At 41.5% G+C, this 21,295-nt stretch overlaps 2 protein-coding genes across 9 annotated transcripts in view; one reads left to right on the forward strand and one right to left on the reverse strand.

Annotated features, from left to right (window-relative positions):
- UBXN2A (UBX domain protein 2A) overlaps positions 1-4,779 on the reverse strand; it is a 31,277-nt gene extending 26,498 nt beyond the window's left edge. For 2 of the 4 annotated variants that reach the window (XM_027555968.1, XM_027555969.1), the window contains exons 1-2: positions 4,568-4,656; positions 3,925-4,111 (exon numbers count right to left, since the gene is read on the reverse strand). The gene's annotated coding sequence lies outside the window, so the exon portion shown is untranslated. Of the gene's footprint in view, positions 1-3,900; positions 4,112-4,567 lie in introns of all 4 variants that reach the window. The other 2 variants (XM_027555971.1, XM_027555970.1) reach the window with 2 other exon arrangements.
- A 10,155-nt stretch (positions 4,780-14,934) lies between these two features.
- The window catches only part of ATAD2B (ATPase family, AAA domain containing 2B), a 122,630-nt gene continuing 116,269 nt past the window's right edge, over positions 14,935-21,295 (forward strand). For all 5 annotated transcript variants that reach the window (XM_027555972.1, XM_027555974.1, XM_027555975.1 and 2 more), the window contains exon 1: positions 14,935-15,539. In XM_027555972.1, coding sequence (XP_027411773.1) covers positions 15,324-15,539 — 216 coding nt within the window. In that variant the 5' untranslated portion in view covers positions 14,935-15,323. The remainder of the gene's footprint in view (positions 15,540-21,295) is intronic.

Below are 21,295 nucleotides of genomic sequence, written 5' to 3' on the forward strand. Positions count from 1 at the left end.
TTAAGAGTTGCTTAACTTCTCTAAGTACCAGCTGCCTAACTTGTAACTTGGAGATAATTGTCCTCCTAAGAAGGTTGTTCAGAGAACAAAAGAAATATCGAGACTACAGTAATGTTATGCTCCTTTCTCTTTTCCCAGTCCCCAATTATAACCTCTGTTACAAGGACTTATAGTAAGAAACACCTTCAGACTTAGTCTCAAAGTTTTAATTTCAACATGGCTACGAAATTTCACTTTTCTTTTCACTAGATTAACTTTAAAAAACATTTGTATACTTATTGAACCTCCCACTGCTGTGTGCAAGGTATTAGTTTAGAACTAATGGTAGAAGGACAGACTCAGTATCCATTAACAGGAAGTTTACAGACTAACAAGGAAAAAAATATACTGAATTACTAATTGCAAACACAGCACAGAATTGCAAAGTAAAAACTCATTCTAGGAACCTTCCTGGTGATCCACTGGTTAAGACTCTACCTTCCAATACAGGGGACGTGGGTTTGAGCTCTAGTTAGGGAACTAAGATCCCACATGCTGTGGGGCAACTAAGCCCCTGTGCCACAGTGAAGATCCCAAGTATTGCAACTAAGACCCAATGCAGCCAAATAAATAAATAAATGGTTTTGGGGAAAAAAAAAAACTTATTCTATAATGCACATAAAGTTACTATTATTTTAGGTATTTCTACCACAAATTAGTAACATGGAAATGAACCATGTAAAAATTTTATATCCATTGAGTGAGCATCTACAACCATCAGTCATGTGACATGAAAGAACCTAAGTCATGTACATACTGTATGTAGAAAATAAAAAAGCCACCTGACAAATATCGAAGTTACCAGTATGAGGCTGGGCATCAGAATGGACAGATGAACACAAGTCCCTTCATTCTGCTTCAGTTTACTTCCAGTTAGTACCACTACCATCTTACATTTGTATTGTATATCACAGTTTACTAAACACCTTCTCAAATATTATTCCACTTACTCCCAACAACTGTAGTAATAAAATCAGTCAGGAGCCAGAGGAAACTGAGCTATCTGGAATGTATCCACTAAAAGGAAAATCCAATCAAAATAAATTTAGACTACCAAGAAATGTCATCTTTTAATGTATACACTAGAATTTGAAAAGAAAAATATGCGTATTACAAATTTTACTTATTTTTAAAAACATACTACAGGCTATTTTTTTTTTTAAGATTATGAATTTGAATCAAGATATTGTACCACTAGGCATGCTATGCAGAAACTAGTTTCTCCTTTAAGGATAAAGTCATTCAGCACAAGGGAAAAGAAACCAATGGATCACCTTTCAGCTACATCTTCTACAGAATAGGATTAAGCTGCCAAGATCAAACTATGGCCATCAGATTCAAACACTAAAACGACAGTTATTTGTATATTTTGTGAATTCTAGTTTATTAACTATTATATATATAACAACAACAACAAAAAATGAAATCTTTTGGAAAGTTTTAGCTTAGCTTAGCTGTAATCCCAGTAATGAAGAACATACATTTTTGCTCTCTTCTATTAATAGAAAAAATTGTTAAGGAGGGAGCTCACAAGGACCACAATGATAGTGACAAAAGTAATTTCAGTGAGAAAATCCTAGGAGAAAGGTGAAACTTCTGCAAAAAAACCCTCCAGATCCCTGAGTTAGCTACTGTTTTGACACAAAGATATTCTCATCCCCGAATGGGCTCCATACTGTTATTTCCCTTGCAAAACCCATTTCAAATACAATCTCCTTTAGAAAACCTTCCACGATTCCTCCAAAAGACATGAATATAGAATTACTAACACAACAAGGAGAGATCAATTATGTTCTCTTTGAATTTGCCCTACCTTCACAACCACAACCCTAGTGCCATCATCTCTAGGTGGTTTCCCCACATCCATTCTTGTTCCCATCCAATTCAGTTTCTACACAGGAGTCAAGGCGACATTTCTCTTTTTTTTAAGTGACGCGCAGCTTATGGGATCTCAGTTCCCAGACTAGGATCAAACCAGGCCCTCAGCAGTCAAAGTATGGAATCCTAACCACTGGACGGCCAGGGAATTCTTTTCTGTTGTTGTTTTGTGTTTTTTTTTTTGTTTTTCTTTTTGTTTTTTTTTTTTTGTCAGGGTGACCTTTTTGATTAAGATACAGATTTGATTATGAGACTTTCCTGCTTAAAATCCATCAAGACCTCCCACTACTCTTCAAATAAGATCCAAATACCTTGGATAACATGACAAGGAGTTAACTGCAATGTTCTCTCACTACATTTGAGTAGTTTGAAAGTTTGGGTATAAAAGTTTTTAAAAAAAGAAAAGAGAAAACTGGTCCCCAAACCTTAACATTATTTAAAAGGCCCCACATCATCTCTCTGGCCCGAACTAACCACAGTCCCCTCAATTCACCTGTTCTGATCACTACAGATGGTGACTGCAGCCATGAAATTAAAAGACACTTACTCCTTGGAAGGAAAGTTATGACCAACCTAGATAGCATATTCAAAAGCAGAGACATTACTTTGCCCACAAAGGTTCGTCTAGTCAAGGCTATGGTTTTTCCTGTGGTCATGTATGGATGTGAGAGTTGGACTGTGAAGAAGGCTGAACGCCGAAAAATTAATGCTTTTGAACTGTGGTGTTGGAGAAGACTCTTGAGAGTCCCTTGGACTGCAAGGAGATCCAACCAGTCCATTCTGAAGGAGATCAGCCCTGGGATTTCTTTGGAAGGAATGATGCTAAAGCTGAAACTCCAGTACTTTGGCCACCTCATGCGAAGAGTTGAGTCATTGGAAAAGACTCTGATGCTGGGAGGGATTGGGGGCAGGAGGAGAAGGGGACGACAGAGGATGAGATGGCTGGATGGTATCACTGACTCGATGGACATGAGTCTGAGTGAACTCCGGGAGTTGGTGATGGACAGGGAGGCCTGGCGTGCTGTGATTCATGGGGTCGCAAAGAGTCGTACACGACTGAGTGACTGATCTGATCTGATCTTCAGTTCCCCAAACATTCTCAAGTCTTTGTGGAACTGATTTCCTTTGCCTGGATCTTTCTTCCCTCCTTTTGAAACCGTTTTGGTGTCCTTTCTGCAGGCGGGGGTGGGGTGTGGGGTGGGGGGGTCCGAAGAGTTCCAGTACTGGAGTCTCCTTCACCTAATATCCTACTTATCCATAATAACTGAGCTCAAAGATGACCTATTCCTAGGAAAATTTGAACTGATTTCTTCAGTCCCCGGTTACATGCTCACACAACACCGTACATTCCTTTTCAGCTTCTTTCTAGGTAGAGGATGGTTAGATAACCATCTAACCAAAGGACATGAGTTTGAGCAAACTCTGGGAGACAGCAGAGGACGGAGGAGCCTGGCTTGCTGCAGTCCATGGGGTCGCAGAGTCGGATTATGACTTAGCGTCGGAAAAACAACAGTTAAGTAGATAGGCATTTACTTGCGTGATTATTCGTCTCCTCCAGTGACACTGCACAAACCTATAATGGTCACTGTCATAGCGTCAGCACTCAGCACACAATAGGTACTAAAAACATTTGAATGATAAACTTAGTAATTAGCATTAAATATTCAGTAATTAAAGTCTTCGTGTAAAGTATTTACCACACGCAGGGCTAAAAGTCAGGGCTCAGTACGTAGTAGTTTCTGCCTTGCATCACTTTTGTTGTGTGCTTAATTACTCCCTCCGTCGTGCACACAATTCTTACTCATTTTTTGGATTCCACCAGTGCCTGTCTCTGGAGAAGGCAATGGCAAGCCACTCCAGTACTCCTGCCTGGCAAATCCCATGGACAGAGGAGCCTGGTGGGCTGCCGTCTATGGGGTGGCACAGAGTCGGACACGACTGAAGCGACTTAGCAGCATCAGCAGTGCCTGTCTCTAACTTTACCTTATAAACAGTCCCAAAACACACCTGAGCCACGACTATGAAATAAGGAAGCTTGATTCTCACGTCGCTTATACAATCGGTCCTATTTTACAATCCCACATTAGTAGAGGCTGCCAGTTTCCTATCTTTACTTTCAATGATCTCAGATTGAGTACGAAGAAACCAGCGCTCGAAGCCACACTAACGTTCGTTATTGCTGACAAGCAACAAACTGCAAATAAAAATGGACACAGAGGAAAAAAAGAAATTAAGTAGGAAAAGAGACCATCAAGCCTACAAAATAAAAGTGAGTTTCAAGAGCCAACTAATGAAGTTACCTAAGAAAGGTCCACCCCACACAAACATGCTCTTTATTTCTGCGCTGCGAGTCTGCATTTTGAGAACAGAGAACTCGAAGTTTCCGAGCGCCCGCAGAGCGAGAAAACCACCCGGGCGCGTGCCCGGAATCGGCGGCCCCGGAGCCGCGCCTCACCTGCGCGGGCCCTGAGTCCGCCCCGCCCGCCGCCCCACTGCGTCCTTTCGGGATCGCGGACCGGATCTCCGACACCGAGACAAAGACCTGGAGAGGCGGCTCCGCCAGACCCATCCAACCCATCCACCGGGCCCCGCCCGGCGGCCGGCCCGGCCCCTCACCCAGCCGAGCGCGGCGCGGTTCCGGGAAACTCACCTCCCGGTGCGGCCGCTGGAGGGGGCCGCGCCGCGCCGTCGCCTCGCGGCCTCGGTCTCAGTCCGCTCAGGGGCCGCAGTCGCCGCCGCCGCCGGGCTGGAGCCCCTCAGAGGAGGAGCACAGCCGCCCCCAGGCCCAACCGAGCTCGGCGGCCGGGCCGCTGGAACCGCGCGCGCCTCCTTCGGTCACCGTCGCCCGGCGCCGAGTACGCGCCGAAGCTGGCTCTGCGCAGACCCGAGCGCGCGCGCTCGGGGGCGGGGCTGGCGGCGGCGGTCGCTTCGGCTCGCCCAGTGGCCCGCGCCGATGGCGGCCGCCTCCTTCCTCCTGCGGACGCTGAGCTTCTTATCTCTTCACTCGGCGCGGAAAACGCAGGGAGCTAGGTGTGGGCTCACCTCAGAACTCAGCACCAACTTACCTGTGTACTTCGTCAGCCTCTGATTGAATCTGTGGAGAGATTTCCCTGCATTCTGACCATGTTGAACTTTACCTAAGACCCGAGATTCCGGAAAGCGACGGTTAAAAACACCCCCTCCCCGCCCCTTCCATCCCCCCGCGACCCTTTCGTGTCCCTGGAAGGGCTGACAGCAAGAAACCACACTTCCCCCACGTGGTTTATTCAGACTCACGAATGTCCCCTTGTTTACCCATGACAAGGTCAGACATAGACCCTCCAAATCGCCGTTCTCTTTGCCTCATGATTGATTGTCTTTACTGATTGTGCCCACTGACAATCTGGACAAAATACCAGCTACCTTGTTTTGACCAAACTTAAGATTCTCTCTTTCCTCCAGGCTCCTAAAACTTGGACCCACTCTCAACCTGATCCAGCCTACAATCCCCCCTTCACCATCACTCGGAAAAGTAGGCTGACCTCCACATAAACTACCCTGATGTGCTGAGTGATCAACTGCCACCTCCACCCATCCATCCCCCTGGCCCTATGCCCAGTTCTGTGTAGTCTTTGTTCCTCCTCCCTCTCAAAGAAGGGCCCTTTTCTGTCTAACTCTGGAGGTAAATTGCAGGCCTCAGTGCGTGATAGCATTCCCTGATAGTGATGGTTGTCGCCTCAGCTACCACACCCCATTGCGGTAGTTTCTTTTCCTCTTCTTGGAATAATCCTTTCCAATAAAGTCTCTCTTTATCTAAATCCAGGACTTTTTTGTTGTTGTTGTTTTGGGACAATTGAGTGTTCTTCCCTTTGTATTTATCCTCTGGCTTTATTTCTATAGTTTCTCCACCCCCCAATCCCACCCTCATCCCTGTTGGAATAATCCTTTCAAATATAATCTCCATTTGCCTATTTGTTTTTACTTGAAAGTTTTTAGTGTTGGGATTCAAGTTGATATTGGGCTTCATCTGTAGATCCCTGCCATCCCCATGCAAGTAAAGGCACCCTGTGAATCTTTTGAACTCTTCTTCAGGTGAGCAATTCTGAGATCCTGTGGTTAGTTCAGCTTTCAAACTTGTTCTCCAGGGATCTTGTCTGTTGAAGCCACCAGGAAGGAGTTACTTTGATTCCTTAGGATAAAGAGACTTTTCTATGGATGGCCTTTATATGATGCCCCCTCTTCTTTTCCCTCTTCTTTGTCTTCTTTTTTTGGTCCCAGCACCATTTGATAACGAGAGAACACTTCCCTGGTCAAAAATCAACTGACCCTAGATGTGTTGGTTTATTTCTGGACTCAAAATTCTGGTCCATTTAGGACTTTCCTGGTGGTCCAGTGGTTAAGATTCTTCCACTGCAGGGGGCACAGGTTTGATCCCTGATCCCCCTTATCAGGGAAGTTCCACATGGCATACAATGTGACCCCCCAGAAAATTTTTGTTCCATTTATCTATATTATGCCAGTACTATTATCCATTGGGGATCCCACTGCTCACCACCTACAAAATCAGTTACATAGTCACAAATGTTGGTAGTAAATGAAAAGTGCCTTTCATCAGAATGCCAGCAATCTGAAGTGACAGTGGATTCAACATCTCCCAAAAACCACCTCTGAAGAGTCTGCTTAGTCATGAACTTTTAAAGGGAAGGAGGGCAGTAATCTCAGTTAATCATTAAGATATGGGGTCAGAGTCACCATCTCAATGGCCTGCAGGCCTGTCGACTTATTGTGATTTTCCTGTAAGTGTTATCTTCTTCACATGGTTTGGTCGTACAATTTGGGAGATTATTTCAGGGGAAGGTAGGGAAGAGATCTGGCCACTTGTTCTTCATTTTGGTTTCTTTGATCTATGGGCAGAACCAACAAGTTAGGCAAGGTATTACCTGATTAAAGATTTGAAAGGCATGCTTGGGCCTTTCCCAAGACATGAGTAAAGCATGTGCTTAGTCCCTTAGCCCTGTCTGACTCTTTGCAACCCCATGGACTGTAACTTGCTAGGCTCCTCTGTCCATGGAATTCTCCAGGCAACAATACTGCAGTGGGTTGCCATGCCCTTCTCCAGGGGATCTTCCTGACCCAGGGATTGAACCTGGGTCTTCCTCATTGCAGGCAGATTCTTTACCAACAGAGCCACCAGGGAGGCCCAAAAGGTTATTGAATTTTGTCAGATACTTTTCTGTGTCAGTTGAAATGCTTATGTTTTTTTCCCTTCATTCTATTGTTGTTGTTATTGTTCAGTTGCTAAGTCGTGTCCAACTCTCTGTGACCCCATGGACTGAAGCATGCCAGGCTTCTCTGTCCTTCACTATCTCCTGGAATTTGCTCAAACTCATGTCCATAGAGTCAGTGATGCCATCCAACCATATCATCCTCTATAGCTCTCTTCTCCTCATGCCCTCAATTTTTCCCAGCATCAAGGTCTTTTCCAGTAAGTTGGCTCTTCACATCAGGTGGCCAAAGTATTGGAGCTTCAGCTTCAGTATCAGTCTTTCCTATGAATAGTTAGGGTTGATTTCCTTTAAAATTGACTGGTTTAATTTCTTTGCTGTCCATGACTCTCAAGAGTCTTCTCCAGCACCACAATCCAAAAGCATCAATTCTTCAGTACTTAACCTGCTTTATGGTCCATATTCATTCTATTAATTTGGTGTATTACATTCTCTTTTTTTTCAGTGCAAATCTGTTTATTGGTTTCCTATTAATCTTTTAGTTGGGCCTGGGGGACGGTGGTACTAGTACATCTGTAGTTAACCCAATAGTTTAATCTGCTTAACTATACTCAGCAAATAATCTATTTTAATGCCCTTCTATCTTGCTTATTAAAGAACAAGTTGACATCTTGGACTTGGATTTACATATACTTATCCGGTGTAATATCTAACAGACAAAGCCCATGGTCCCAAGACCATCTATCAAATAGTCCCTTTTTTCCTTAAAATTTCTAATGCTATCTTATATACCAAATCCCCATCAACACTAAGAGCTATTTCTGGGCCCTGTATTCTTGATCTGTATTCCCTTCTGCTGATCTGTTTGTTGACTTCTGTAACAATAGAACAATACTCCCAATACTGCAAGATTTTTATTTTGTCTTGCTGTTTTTACCATTTTTAAGTAGGATTAATTACTTTCACAATCTTGTGTAACTAGATTGTATCCACTTTTGTAACTTGTATCCACTTCTAAAACTTTTTCTTCACCCAAACAGAAAGTCTGTACCCATTTACACAATAACACCTCAATCCACTCTCAACTCCAGATTCTGATAATCTCTATTTTCTGTCTCTATGAAGTTGCGCTATTTTAGTTCTCTCTTATAGATGGGATCATATAATATTTGTCCTTTCACTTAGTATAATGTTTTAAAAGTTCATCGTGTTGTAGCAGGTATCAGAATCTTCCAGGAACAGGCATGGAACCCATGTCTCCTGCATTGGCAGGTGGATTCTTAACCCCTGGACCACCAAGGAAGCCCAGTCCAGTGTTAAGTAGGGTTATTTTTTGTTGTCAAGTTGTAGGGGCTTTTTATGTATTCTAGAATTTAATGCCTTATCAGATACGTGATTTCTAAACATTTCTCCTATTTTGTGGGTTGTCTTTTCATTCTTCATGGTGAAATTTAATACATAAGTTTTTAATTTTGATGAAGTTCAATTTATCTATTTTTTCTTTTTTTTTCTTATGGTTTTGACAGAAACTATTGCCAAATCAAATGTCATGAAGATTTTCCTCTATGTTTTTTCTAAGTATTCTATAGTTTTTGCTCTTATATTAGGTGTTTAATCCATTTTGAATTAGTCTTTGTATGTGGTGTAAGATAAAGGTCCAACCTCACTCTTTTGCATGTGAATATACAGTCTTCCAAGCACCACTCATTGGAAACTGTCCTTTTCCCCATTAAATGGACTTGGGATAAATCGCACTTGGTCATGGTGTTCAGTTCAGTTCAATTCAGTCACTCACTCATGTCTGACTCCTTGCGACTCTATGGACAGCAGCACGCCAGGCTTCCCTGTCCATCACCAACACCTGGAGCCTGCTTAAACTCATGTCCATCGAAGATACCATCCGACTATGATACCAAGGTCATGGTGTACAGTCCTTTTAATATGCTTCTGGATTTGGCTTGCTACTATTTTGTTGAGGACTTTTGCATCTACGTTCATAAGGGATATTGCCCTGCAGTTCCTTCATTGTGATATCTTTCTCTAACTTTGGTATCTAGGTAATGCTGGTCTCATAGACTGTGTTAGAAAGTGGGTCCTCTTCTATTTTCAATATTTTGAGAAGGATGGGTGTCAGTTTACCTTTACATGTTTGGTAGGCATGTGTGATAGAACCAGTAAAGTCATCTGGTCCTGGGTTTTTCTTTGTTGGGAGGTTTTTATTAGTGATTCAGTCTCTTAATACAGTTCTGTTATAGATTTTCTATTTTTTTTTTTTTTTTTTTTTGAGTCAGTTTAAATTTTTTTTTCATTCTGCGTGAACCACATGGCATGTGAGATCTTAGTTCCCTGACCTGGGATGACATTGCTTTTCCTTACATATTGGATGTTAATAGAGTTCACCACTGAAGTCATCTGGGACTGGTGTAACATTTGTGGGATAGTATTTTATTACATATTTCATTTCTTTAATTAATGATAGGGGTATTCAGGTTATCTGTTTCTTCATGCATGAGTTTTAGTAATTAGTTTTATTTCAAGCAATATGCCTACCTATGTTTTGGGACTTATTGGCACAAAGTTGTTTCTTATTTATTAAATGTCCCTTTAATATTTATAGTAAATGTTGGTGATTAGCAACCTGTGGACCAAATCTAGTTTGTGGCCTATTTATGTACATTTGTGAACTAAGAATGGTTTTTACATTGTTAAAGGATTGTTAATAAACAAACCAAAAAGCAAATATAAACAAAGAATCTGTGACATAGACCATGTGTGAAGCTTGAGATATTTACAAACTGGCCATTTATAACCAGAAAAATGTTTGCTGACTTGAGATCTAAAATTTTGAGTGATATTTATAATAACTTCCTTCCTGAAATTTGAAATTTGCATCTTCTCTTTTGTTCCCCTTGATTGGTCTGGCTAGTGGTCTTTCCTTTCTCACTCTCTCTCTCTTTCCTTTTTCCTTTTTACAGGAAACAACTTTTTAAAATCTTATATTGGGTGTGATGTGTGGCTTGTGTCTGTGTTCCCTGACCACGGGTTGAACCCCAGCTTTCTCCGTAAAAGTGCTGATTCTAACCACTAGACCACCAGAGAATTCCCAGGAATCAACTTTTGATTTTGAATTTCTCTATTATTCGTTTTCTATTATGTTGTTTTATGCTGTCATATGTATATTATTTTCTTCCTTCTGTTTAAGTTTAATGCATCTGAGATTTGTAAGCTTTTGTATATATCACTAATTCCTTTTTATTGTTGAGCAGTATTCTGTTTTGAATGTACTAAAGTTTGTTTAACCATTGACCTATGAGCAACTTTTTTTTGTTGTTTTGTTTCAGCTATTACAAATAAAGTTGCCATGAACTATGGTCTACAGATTTTTATGTAGATGTAACTCTTCATTTCTTTGGAATAAATATGCAGGGTTGCAATTGCTGGTTTGTATTGTAAGTGTATTTTAGATTTTTGAGAAACGGTCAAACTGTTTTTCAGATTTGGATTTGCTGTACCATTTGCATTCTCACCAGCAATGATCAAATGATCCAGTTTCTTTGCCTCTTCACCAGCATTGGTAAATTTTTTTTAAAAAACCCTAATTTTTATTTTAGTTTTTTAATAGGTATGTAATAATAACTCATCATAGTCTCAATATGCATGTCACTACTGGTTAGTGATGTTGAAATCTGTCTATATTCTTATTTTCCATCTATATATCCTCTTAGGTAAAATAGCTCTTCTGATCTTTTCCTCATTTTCTAATTGGATTGTTTGTTTTTTAGATGTTGAATTTTGAGAGTTCTTTTTATATTTTAGATGAGTCCTTTGTGAGATATGTGATATTTGATGAAGTCCATGTTACTTTTTTTTTTAATAGGTCATACTTCACATTTAACTTTATTCTTTTTAACTGTATAAGTTCTATCTCATTAAAAGTTTCATTCATTTTTTGCTTGTTATTAATATTTTCTAATCTTTAATCTATTTCTAATCAATATTAAATTGTGGGTCTTATTCTTTTATGCTGTCTGGGCTTTTGTGTGTGTGTGTGTGTGTGCTGGCTGTTTTTGATTTTTTTTTTTTTTTACTGAGTCATGTTCATGAGACTATATATATTTGCATATCCTGTTGAAGGTGCATTCTTTTGGAGATAATTTACGTTTAACTTTTGCTTTGTGCTTAGGATCTTTTGATTTAACCTGAGGTTTTCATACTATCAGATTTGGTAACTTTAGGCTGTAAATCTGAGGACTGGTTTGTTGTTTTGAATTCTTAAGGGATATGTTTTTTCCCCTCTTATTCTTAGTGTAGATGTTGGGCAAGACAGTTCTCCTTGCAGCTTCGTGGAGAATAGTGATAGGAAGGCTGGTTGATTTTTTTTTTTCTTTCTCTGTTTTCACTATGCTGGAGATTCACTGTGGCTGGACTTCTCTAGTTTTATTGTGAGGACTACAGAGTGCTTGGGCTCAGTACTTGAGACCCAGGGCTTAGTTGCCCCTTGGCATGTGGGATCTTATTTCCCCTAGTAGGGATCAAACCTGTGTGCCCTGCACTGGAAGTTGGATTCTTAACCACTAGACCACTTTGGAAGTTCTGGTTGGTTTATTTCTAATTCACCCTTATTCTCAGATGTATCATTTTTGTACCAGAATTTTGCAAGGTACATTAGATTCTGCAACTTAAGCAGGTTCTGGACTTTGTCTTCTGTCTTCATTCTATCTTCCATAGGCAGAGAAAAATAGATCAAGCTCACTGGAGTTGAGCAAATGTACTGAAAATGAAAGCTGTCTTTACAGCTTTGTTTGCTTGTCTGGGTTCCTCCTGTGACTTTCCTGAGTGTTCTTTAGCTCAGGAACATTCCTGAGCTCCTGAGTATTCTTTAGCATCTTGCCAGCTCATATAGTTTAAAGTAAGGCTTAAAAATGATTTTACTTGATTTTTCAGTTATTTTCTCTATACTGTGTAAAACAAGCAACTCTTCGATATCTTCTCCAAACTTTTCTTTTTTGGGGTCCATTTTTTCTTTCTTCATTTTGTGGTTCAAGATGTGTCTCAGAAGTCATCACTTCTCAGCTTTCTCTAAACTCTGTTTGAATTAGAGGTTTCTGCCTTATTCTAATTTCATTATTCTGCAACTTACTGCTTCCTTGCCTCTGTTCCCTTTTTGTCTGTGAGCTCTTTGAGGGCCAGAACTATGTTGCTAAAAAAAAAAAAAAAAAACCAACCCTCCATGTTTCCTAGTCTGACAGAGGATCTGACACCAGTTAGGGTTCGAATAAACAGTAAATGGTGTGTGCGTGTGTGCTCAGTCACTTCAGTTGTGTCTGACTCTGTGTGACCCTATGGACTGTAGCTTACCAGGGATTCTCCAGGAAAGAATACTGGAGTGGATTGCCATGCCTTCCTCCAGGGGATCTTCCCGACCCAGAGATGGAACCCGTGTCTCTTATGTCTCCTGCATTGGCAGGCAGGTTCTTTACCACTAGCACCACCTGGGCAGCCCAGTAAAGGTACTGTTATACACAACTACTGGAAAAACCATAGCTTTGACTATATGAACCTTTGTTAACAAAGCGATGTCTCTGCTTTTCAATACGCTGTTTAGGTTTGTCATAGCTTTTCTTCCAATGAGTAAGTGTCTTATATGCCTTTTACGGGATGATTTAAGGAGTTAAGCATTAAGTTTCTTGAAGGAAGGACTGTTTAATGGTCAAATATATTTAGTATCTAACACAGTAACGAAAGTGAAAGTGAAAGTCATTCAGTCTGACTTTGTGACCCCATGGACTATACAGTCCATGAAATTCTCCAGGCCAGAATACTGGAGTGGGTAGCCTTCCCCTTCTCCAGGGGAGCTTCCCAACCCCGGGATCAAACACAGGTCTCCCTCATTGCAGGCAGATTCTTTACCAGCTGAGACACAAGGGAAGCCCCAAACACTAATAGGTGTTTGTAAATTTTGTTTGTGAAAGGAATGGATCACTGAAGATAGTTAATAAGCTTATGAAGTTATGTTACTATTACAAAGCTGAGCAAGTATCCTTATTTGAGACTGTATCCACTGTTAGGCTGTAGCTGCACACATTTGTTACTTCTAGCCATTGGCCAAATAGTTTTTTTTTTCCCTAGTAGCACTTAGTTGCCTTTAACTTCATTTGAAACAATTTTGTTAGATTGTATCATGATAGCTGTCACAATAGCATGCATTAAAAAAACAAACTTACAAAGTTGGTAATTTTTATGTAGCCAATATTGAAGATGGAAGGAAAAAGGCAACATTGTTAGCATTTTTCCATGTTCTCTAGCTAAGTTGTGTCTGACTCTGTGACCCCATGGACTGCAGCTGGCCAGTCTTCCCTGTCCTTCACTAACTTCCAGCATTTGTTCTAACTCATGACCATTGGATTAGTTATCCCATCCAACCATCTCATCCTCTGTTGCTCCCTTTCCTCCTGCCCTCAGTCTTTCCCAGCATCTGGGTCTTTTCCAATGAGTCGACTCTTCGAATCAGGTGGCCAGAGTATTGGAGCTTTAGCTTCAGCAGCGGTCTTTCCAATTAATATTCAAGATTGATTTCCTTTAGGATTGACTGGTTTGATCTAGGTTGTGGTAACTCAAATAACAATCTGGCTTTCTCAGTTTAGGACTACAAAAACAAATACAGAAGCAAGTCCTTTGCCTGCTAATTTGCATACCATACACATTTTCAGGATACTTTGAATAATAAAGCCAGCTTCTTTCTGCAGGAAATGAAAACTATTTTGTTCAATGATCTCATAGCTAATTGACACAGGAAAACTGAAGTCTCAAGTATTGTGAGGTCTCCATACCCAAGAGGCGGGTTCTAAGTAGCGGGTGAAGTGTTCTGGGGAGGGTGTGGTATGCAAATTAGTGTAAGAGGGACTTGTCTGCTTTCCTGGAATCTGTACTGCTTCTCCAACAGAAAAACCACTTCCATTCCCAGTGCATTATACAATTTTGTTGAACAATTACTAGCTTGGATGGCTGGAATTTTGTTGCAGCTTTGTTGATTTTTACAAGACTTTTCCCGAGTCTTCAATTTTTCTAGGTAAGGCAATTTTTGAAAATGAACATAATTCTGATTTACAGAATAGCTTTTCATATTGTGTCCCTTAATCTTTTTCTATGAAAGTTAAATGGCACATTTTGTATCTTTGTGTTCAGCTTTTTGTACTTTAATTCTTGCCCGGGCAGAAAGCAGTGGAAGCTCTTAGAAGAATTCATTCTTCGTGGACTCCGCCTTAGGTCTGGCTAAGGTTACAGAAAGACAGTGCCTTTGCTTTGTTCAAAGACGCAGGGTTATAGTGTTAGTTCTTTCTTAAGCTTAACCATGTGCCAGATACGGCACAGATCTGCTTTTATCACAATTATCATTCACATTTTTCTAGCCCTGAAAAGTACGACTCAAGTTCAGTGTCTTGGCTTGGGGTCCCTGGGATTCCCACTCAGGTCACCACGCCCTCCTCTGTACCGGCCTTTGCCAGTCCTTTCTGGCTCCATCCAGGGCACCTGGGGGTGATGGTGGGGATGCTGGTGTAGCCAGGCCTGGCCGGGTATGAAGGTTCCACGACCGACTCCAGCGCGCTAGCTCGTCCCGAGCACATTCTGGCTTTTCTCATCCTCACTTCCTCGGCCGCTGGCCAGACCTAGAAACCATAGAGCTAACAGCCCAGAGCGTCCCTTCCGTGGCCGCCGAGCGCTGACAGCGCGCCGCTGGGAGGGGCCTACTGGAGGGGCGGGGGAAGAGGAGGGAAAAGCCGGCAAGAGAAGGGCTGGCCGGCCTTGCAGCGCCCCGCAGCGGCCAGGCCGGAAGCGGTCTCGTCGGCCCTGCGGCGCTGGAGCCCTGACGCACGGAGCTCGAGAGCTAGAACGGGAGAGAAAGGGGCAGAAATGGCGGCTCCGCTCGGCTCCCGCTGAGGAGGGCGAAGCCGGCAGAGTCTGAGCCGTCGCCCCGGAGCATCGCTCCCGTCTCCAGCTACCTGTCTTCGCACGCCGACTTCCCTTCCTCTGCCCTGCTCTCGCCTGTCTTCGTCTGCTCTCCGCGGAGTCTGGTTCGGCTTGTCTTTCCCGGCCCGGCTCTACTGGCCCTGACTGCCCGGACAGCGGGTCGGCCTTCCTTGGGTCTCCCCGGCGCGGCGGGCGCCGCTAGCGCGGCGTGGACCCCGTCCTCCTGGCTGGACCATGGTGAACACCCGGAAGAGCTCTCTGCGCCTTCTCGGATCTAAGTCGCCTGGGCCTGGGCCTGGGCCTGGGGCCGGAGTAGAGCCCGGGGCGACCGGAGGCAGCAGCCATTTCATCTCCTCTCGGACCCGCTCCTCCAAGACCCGTGCTGCCAGCTGCCCCGCCGCCAAGGCCGGGGGAAGCGGCAGCGCCGGCGTCGCTCTGGATGAGGCCCGGGTAAGAGCGCGGCGGCCCGAGTCCGGAGGCTGGCAGGTCCGCCCGGCCGCCGGGGCTTTGTCTGGCCGGGTCGGAGCAGGAAGCCTCCGGTGGGGACCGATCGGGCGGCTGGAGACCCGGTCTGCGGGTGCGGTGAAGGGTGGCAGCCGGCTAGGTAGCGCCGGGACAGCTCTGCTGGCCGCGCTCTTTTGTGTGAAGAACGGGACTTGAGTCCAGGGGTGAGGGTTATTGCGGGGTTGGTGGGGGGGGGGAGGTGTATTTGTCTTTTCGGGGACATCAGAACAGCCTGCTTTCTGTGTCCTTGTCCGGCCTGAGAGAGGAATTCTGGGGGAGCACGAGCGAGGGGCCAGAGTCCCCGTTTGGAAGGGCTGGAGAGGAGAAGTGAAAGTTTTCTGCGGTGTCAAACCCTTCTTGTAAAGTGTGTCAGCTCCTGCCGGTGTCTAACGCCAGCTTACTCTCAGACTGTTTGGGGGTGGTTCAAGTTGGTGAGGAAGTGAGCGGAGAGCTCCAGTTGGCAGCCAGGCAGGGATGCTGAAAAAAGTTTGTAGCTGCTCTGACAGCAACTTTAAAAACAAAATCAACACTATCGCCTCTCCAGGCAGGAGCGATCAAACGTGATGTTTAGAGTCAGCCAGCCCGCTAACCAGGGTTCTAGAAGGAACTCAGTAGAGTTTTCTAGTAGAGTCTTCAGGTCGCAAAAGGGGCACGTCGAAAGAAACATGTCGAATATTATTGGTAGTAGGCACTATCATCTCCAGATTGTTTGGTTTCTTGAATGTCTTCGTCTGGGTAGTAGAATAGTTTATAAAAGATGAGTTAACAACACCGTTGTCCCATTACTGCGAAAGTGACATTTGAAGAACACCGGTGATGATTTAGTATTTTTTTTTAAAGTGGTAGATACCTAAATTTATTACAAGGTAAAGCTCTAAGCTAATACGTATGTTTTATCACTTTAAAGGAATCGGTAAGGTTGTGTTATGAGATTGGTTATGAACTTAGAAAAGAGAGTGTTGCTTCTGTCTAGAGAGAGGCTAATTTTCTAAGAGTAATTTGACTGGACATTGTTCATTTAAAGTAACTCATTTAAATCCACACCATTTTGTTATTCTTAGGGGAGGAAAGCAATATTTTATATAAGGGTTTACAAGATTATGTTTGTGTATGCTTTTTTTCTGTATCTGACACTAATCAGAATGAACTAAGGTAAATACAATAGACACATTTTATTTTACTTTTCTGAAATATGCTGTATCTTTGAAAATATGTTTGGCCTTTACTTTGCTAAAAATCTGGAAAATATTTTTTAAATTGCCCTATGAGTAGACTATTTTGGGTCTTACCGCTCTCTTAGGTTGAAATAAGAAAGCTAAGTCTGAAAGTTGTGCATACTATTCAGAATAATTATTCTCAACTTTCTGTCAAAATTATTCCAAACACATACAAGTTTACAGACTTTCTGAAGCTAACATCTATTTTAAAATAAAAGGAAGACAGGTTTTCCCTGTACCCTTAAGTACAAATAAAATATTTAGAGTGTAACCATTTAATTGTATCATGTTATGAATGCCTCGTCTATTCTGGAGCAGTGTCTCAATCTAAAGCAATTAGCTCATCTGTCACTGATCATTTTGTGGTCCCATTTTTGAATTCATGGATATTATGCTGTCCTTACCCCCCTGAGGAATGAGGTGAGGTAATTTGTCAAGCAGCTGTTATGGAGATGTTAAAAGGCAAGGAATCAATAATCTAAGGTGGAAATGAACATGTGGTAGCTTTTAAATTGCTAGAAGAATGAAAGATGTTAGAGCTCTTTCCAGAGAGATACTAATGAAACTGTTTCAAAGATCCTTTCAAAATGGTTTTAAAAGACCATGAACAACAGGCCAATGAATATTTACTTTGAATTTTTTTTTTCTGCTTTAAGAAGATTTGTATTCTGATCCGAGTAGATGATGGAATGATCTAATTGCTTTCACTGAGAAATTTAAGATATTTACTAATCCTGTATTGTCCTTTAGAAGAGAATAAGTTATAATTCTAAATTTAAGTTTATAGACTGTATATTTATGAAGCATGCAGTAGATTTCTTTGCTGTATATTTCTTTTTTTTTTTTTGCTGTATATTTCTGAAATGGGTTGATTTGGGTTTGGTAAGCTCTTCCTTTCAAGTTTGTTTTCAGTTGCAAGAATTTAGCATTCCTGACTCACCCTTTCTTGTGTACTTAAAAGGCACCCTTTATGTCTGTGTGTCTTAGACACTTGCTAATATCTATAAAGACTTACTTGGTGGAAAATGGGGTTGCTTGTGTTGTTGCTTTAGGAGACTTATTTTTGTGGTAAGAGATGTATTCCTCTTGATATGATATGAAATGAAAAGATTCCCTCTTTTCTATTTTTGTGTGATGTTCTTTACAGGTGATGCTGATTTCACCCCCTCCCCCACCCCATTTGTCCTCTCTCATTTTTAGACTATTTGATCCACTGTGTCTAGAGACATTTTATTTGCTCTGAAAAGCCTTAGGACCATGAGCTGTCATAGCTTTGCCTTTTCCCCAAGTGTGTGTAGGGTAGTGAAATAAACATGATACCTATTGTAGGTTATTGGAATGATTTTTTTTGTGCGTACACTATTTTAATGTCAAGTTGACTTGTGCTCTGCAGTTTTTGTGTAATAATTTCTCCTATATACTTGGCTTTGTTTGCTTATTTAACGTGTATAAAACTTGACCTCTTTTAGGTCAGTTAATTAGCATTTATTTGCTAAGAGTCACTTGCAGCAAAGTCATGCTGTAGTCAGAAATGGAAAGCAGTTAAAAAAAATTTTCAACTCCTTGTTTTTTTTTTAATCTCTTTTAGGCCTGTTTGTTGGTACTTTTGGCTTGTCACTACTTTTTTGTGCTTTTTGAATCTTAGTTGAGAGAATCAAAATACATATCTTGAGTAACTTTATAGGTAAATCTGCTTGATTTTTATTTTTTAGGAAAAAATCTCTCAGGCCTTCTTTAATAGGCTCTTTTATCATTCTGTACTTTTTCTTTTTCAACATTCATTCATTTGCCAGTGTAATAGAAGCTGCATGGTGGAAGTTGAGGGTTAAACATGGAAAAGAAGCCTGAGAGGGAAATATAACCATATATATAACTCTCAGATAAGTAGAGAAGAATACAAGTTCCTCAGAGTAGAGCAAATTTTTCCTTATGTCAGATTCACATGGAGCACCATATAGGTGGTATTGCGTAATGTTGTAAAACAATTTCCCCTGTCACAGTTTTGAACTAAAAGCAGCTATAAAGTTCATAGGCTTATCTCCAGGATTGAACTGATAATGAAACTTTAAAAAAATTCATTTGTTGGCCATTTCTGTAGTCCAGATATATAGACTTGCAGTTTTTTAGGTCATGGATGAAATTTACACTTGTAGAAGTGAATGCATACTAGTTCTTCAAGTCATTTGGCAGATAATCTTTTTAACCATCCTTGGATACACCCTTGATTGCATGTCTTCTAAATACTGATTATAGGTAAACCTGTAACCTCTGAAAGCTCAGTGGACAGGTGGTAGGATTAACATTTGTTATGAGAAGTAAGGAGCCCAACCAGTGTCTGCACCTGAGTGGGGAGTGATCCTGTCTCTTTAAGGTTGCACGTTAGGAAAGTGCCGCATTATTTTGAGTTATGTGTTTGGCATTTCTTTTTGGACACACATAATGAGGTTTCATTTGTGTACGTTCCTGAGTGGTTTCTTGATATTTGGGTTTTTGATCTTGTATTAGGAATGTTTTATGTTTCTGTTATGTGTCTGTTCTGGGGGAGAATTTTGTGAAAAATGAGTCATTGAGTAAAAAGTTCTATGGAAGTACAAAGGTAGGGGGAAAACCCTATGTAAAATGTGCTAACTTTATTTAAATATGCATTAGACAATTTTTAGAGAGGCAAGTGTTGTAAGTGGCTTATGTCAAACAATAGAAAAGCTGTGTTAAAATTAATAGGTCGTGATTTGTTTCAGCTTTTAGATATTTTAAGTATATGCTATAAGATTCTAAACTTCAGATGCTTTTGAGCTATAAGTATTTTGGCATAAGATTTTTTAAATTTTCATTTTTAGATTGTTTAATCTGTAGGTAGAATATATACCTTTGGTTACAGTCTTTCTCTCCTAGACTTTTCTATTAGAGTAGTCTATAAGCTCCCTGGGACCAGACACTATATTTCATTTTCCCCACAACTGCTGTATTGCCAGGGTCTAGTACATCATCTGACATATAGAAGATGCTTAATAAATACTTGTTAAATGAATGAATGAATAGCATAATAAGTAACCAATCTAGTGGGTGAAAAGTGTGAGGACTGAACTCTGAGAATAGAGGGTAAATAAAATACAGTCCCCACCTTCATGGCTCTAAGTATGCATGTGGAATATACATGAGAAATTGTTAACAGAAAAAATCAATTCAAGGTAGGGGCCAGATGACATGGATTCTCAGTGTGATAAGAGTTCTGATCCTTTACTCATTGAGTGTTTTGAGTGGAACTCTTTGATGTTCTTTAAGGATAGAGATTGTCGTGGTCACACCTATATCCTGAGTGCCTGCAACAATGCCTTCCAGATGTAGTGCTCAATAAATAGTCTCCTCTTCTCCCCTCTCCACCACTCAGGTTGCAGAATCTCAGTTCCCTGACCAGGGATTGGACCTGGGTCACTGCAGTGAAAGCACTAAGTCCTAACCCCTGGACTGCCAGTAAAGAGTTTTTGAATGAATGAATGGAAAGTAGCTTCATTTGAAATTATTTTCATATTGGTGGTCTTCACTTTTGCTGTAATTACATGTTGCAATTTGCCCAACAATTTGGCCCATTTGGTGGTAATGGGCCACCAATTCTAATAAGAAGGAGAGGAGTAAACTAAGGTTTGCTTAGCATCTCATACCAGGTGTTGAATGCTGTCTTATTCAACCCCTGCAATCCCCATGAGGCAGGTGATGGTATCCTGTTTTACAGCTGAGGAAATTGAGTTGCTGAAGAGGTTAAGTGACCTGTAGAAGGCCAAAAAGGCATTAGTAATAGGGTAATATTTAAGTCAAGTTGTCTTTTACACATCTGTTTCTTACTGTCTCATCTGTATTTATCACTACTGTTTGATGCTGTTCACTCAGTTTTCACAAATATCTGAAAAGGTGAAGAAGGCTGCCATTGTACAGTCAGAAAGTACTGTATGTAGGCAGATTTTTACTAGACTATCTGGAGTTGTAGTGTTTAGTATTGAGATTAGAAGAATGAACAGTAGCCTGTGGGGATATGAAATACAAGACAGTGATTTTTTTCAGTAATTGCTTGCTGCCTGATTTTCAGGGGGTGGGTGTAGGGAGAGGAGCAGGCATATAATGTGAAGATAATATTTTGGCAATATTTTTGTTTCCTACTATTTTAAAGCTGGTTTGGGAAAAAAATCCCTATAAAAAGACTAAGTCTGGGGACTTGTGATATGTGAAAGTTGGACCATAAAGAAGGCTGAGTGCCAAAGAATTGATGCTTTTGAATAGTGAAAGTGAAATCGATCAGTCATATCTGACCCTTTGTGACCCCCTGGACTGTAGCCCACCAGGTTCCTCCGTCCAAGGGATTTCCCAGGCAAGAATACTGGAGTGGGTTGCCATTTCCTTCTCCAGGAGATCTTCCCAACCCAGGGATTGAAGCTGGGTCTCCTGCATTGTAGGCAGACACTTTACCGTCTGAGCCACCAGGGAAGTCCAGTT

Source organism: Bos indicus x Bos taurus, chromosome 11 (assembly GCF_003369695.1).
Source record: "Bos indicus x Bos taurus breed Angus x Brahman F1 hybrid chromosome 11, Bos_hybrid_MaternalHap_v2.0, whole genome shotgun sequence".
In the NCBI taxonomy this organism is placed as follows: domain Eukaryota; kingdom Metazoa; phylum Chordata; class Mammalia; order Artiodactyla; family Bovidae; genus Bos; species Bos indicus x Bos taurus.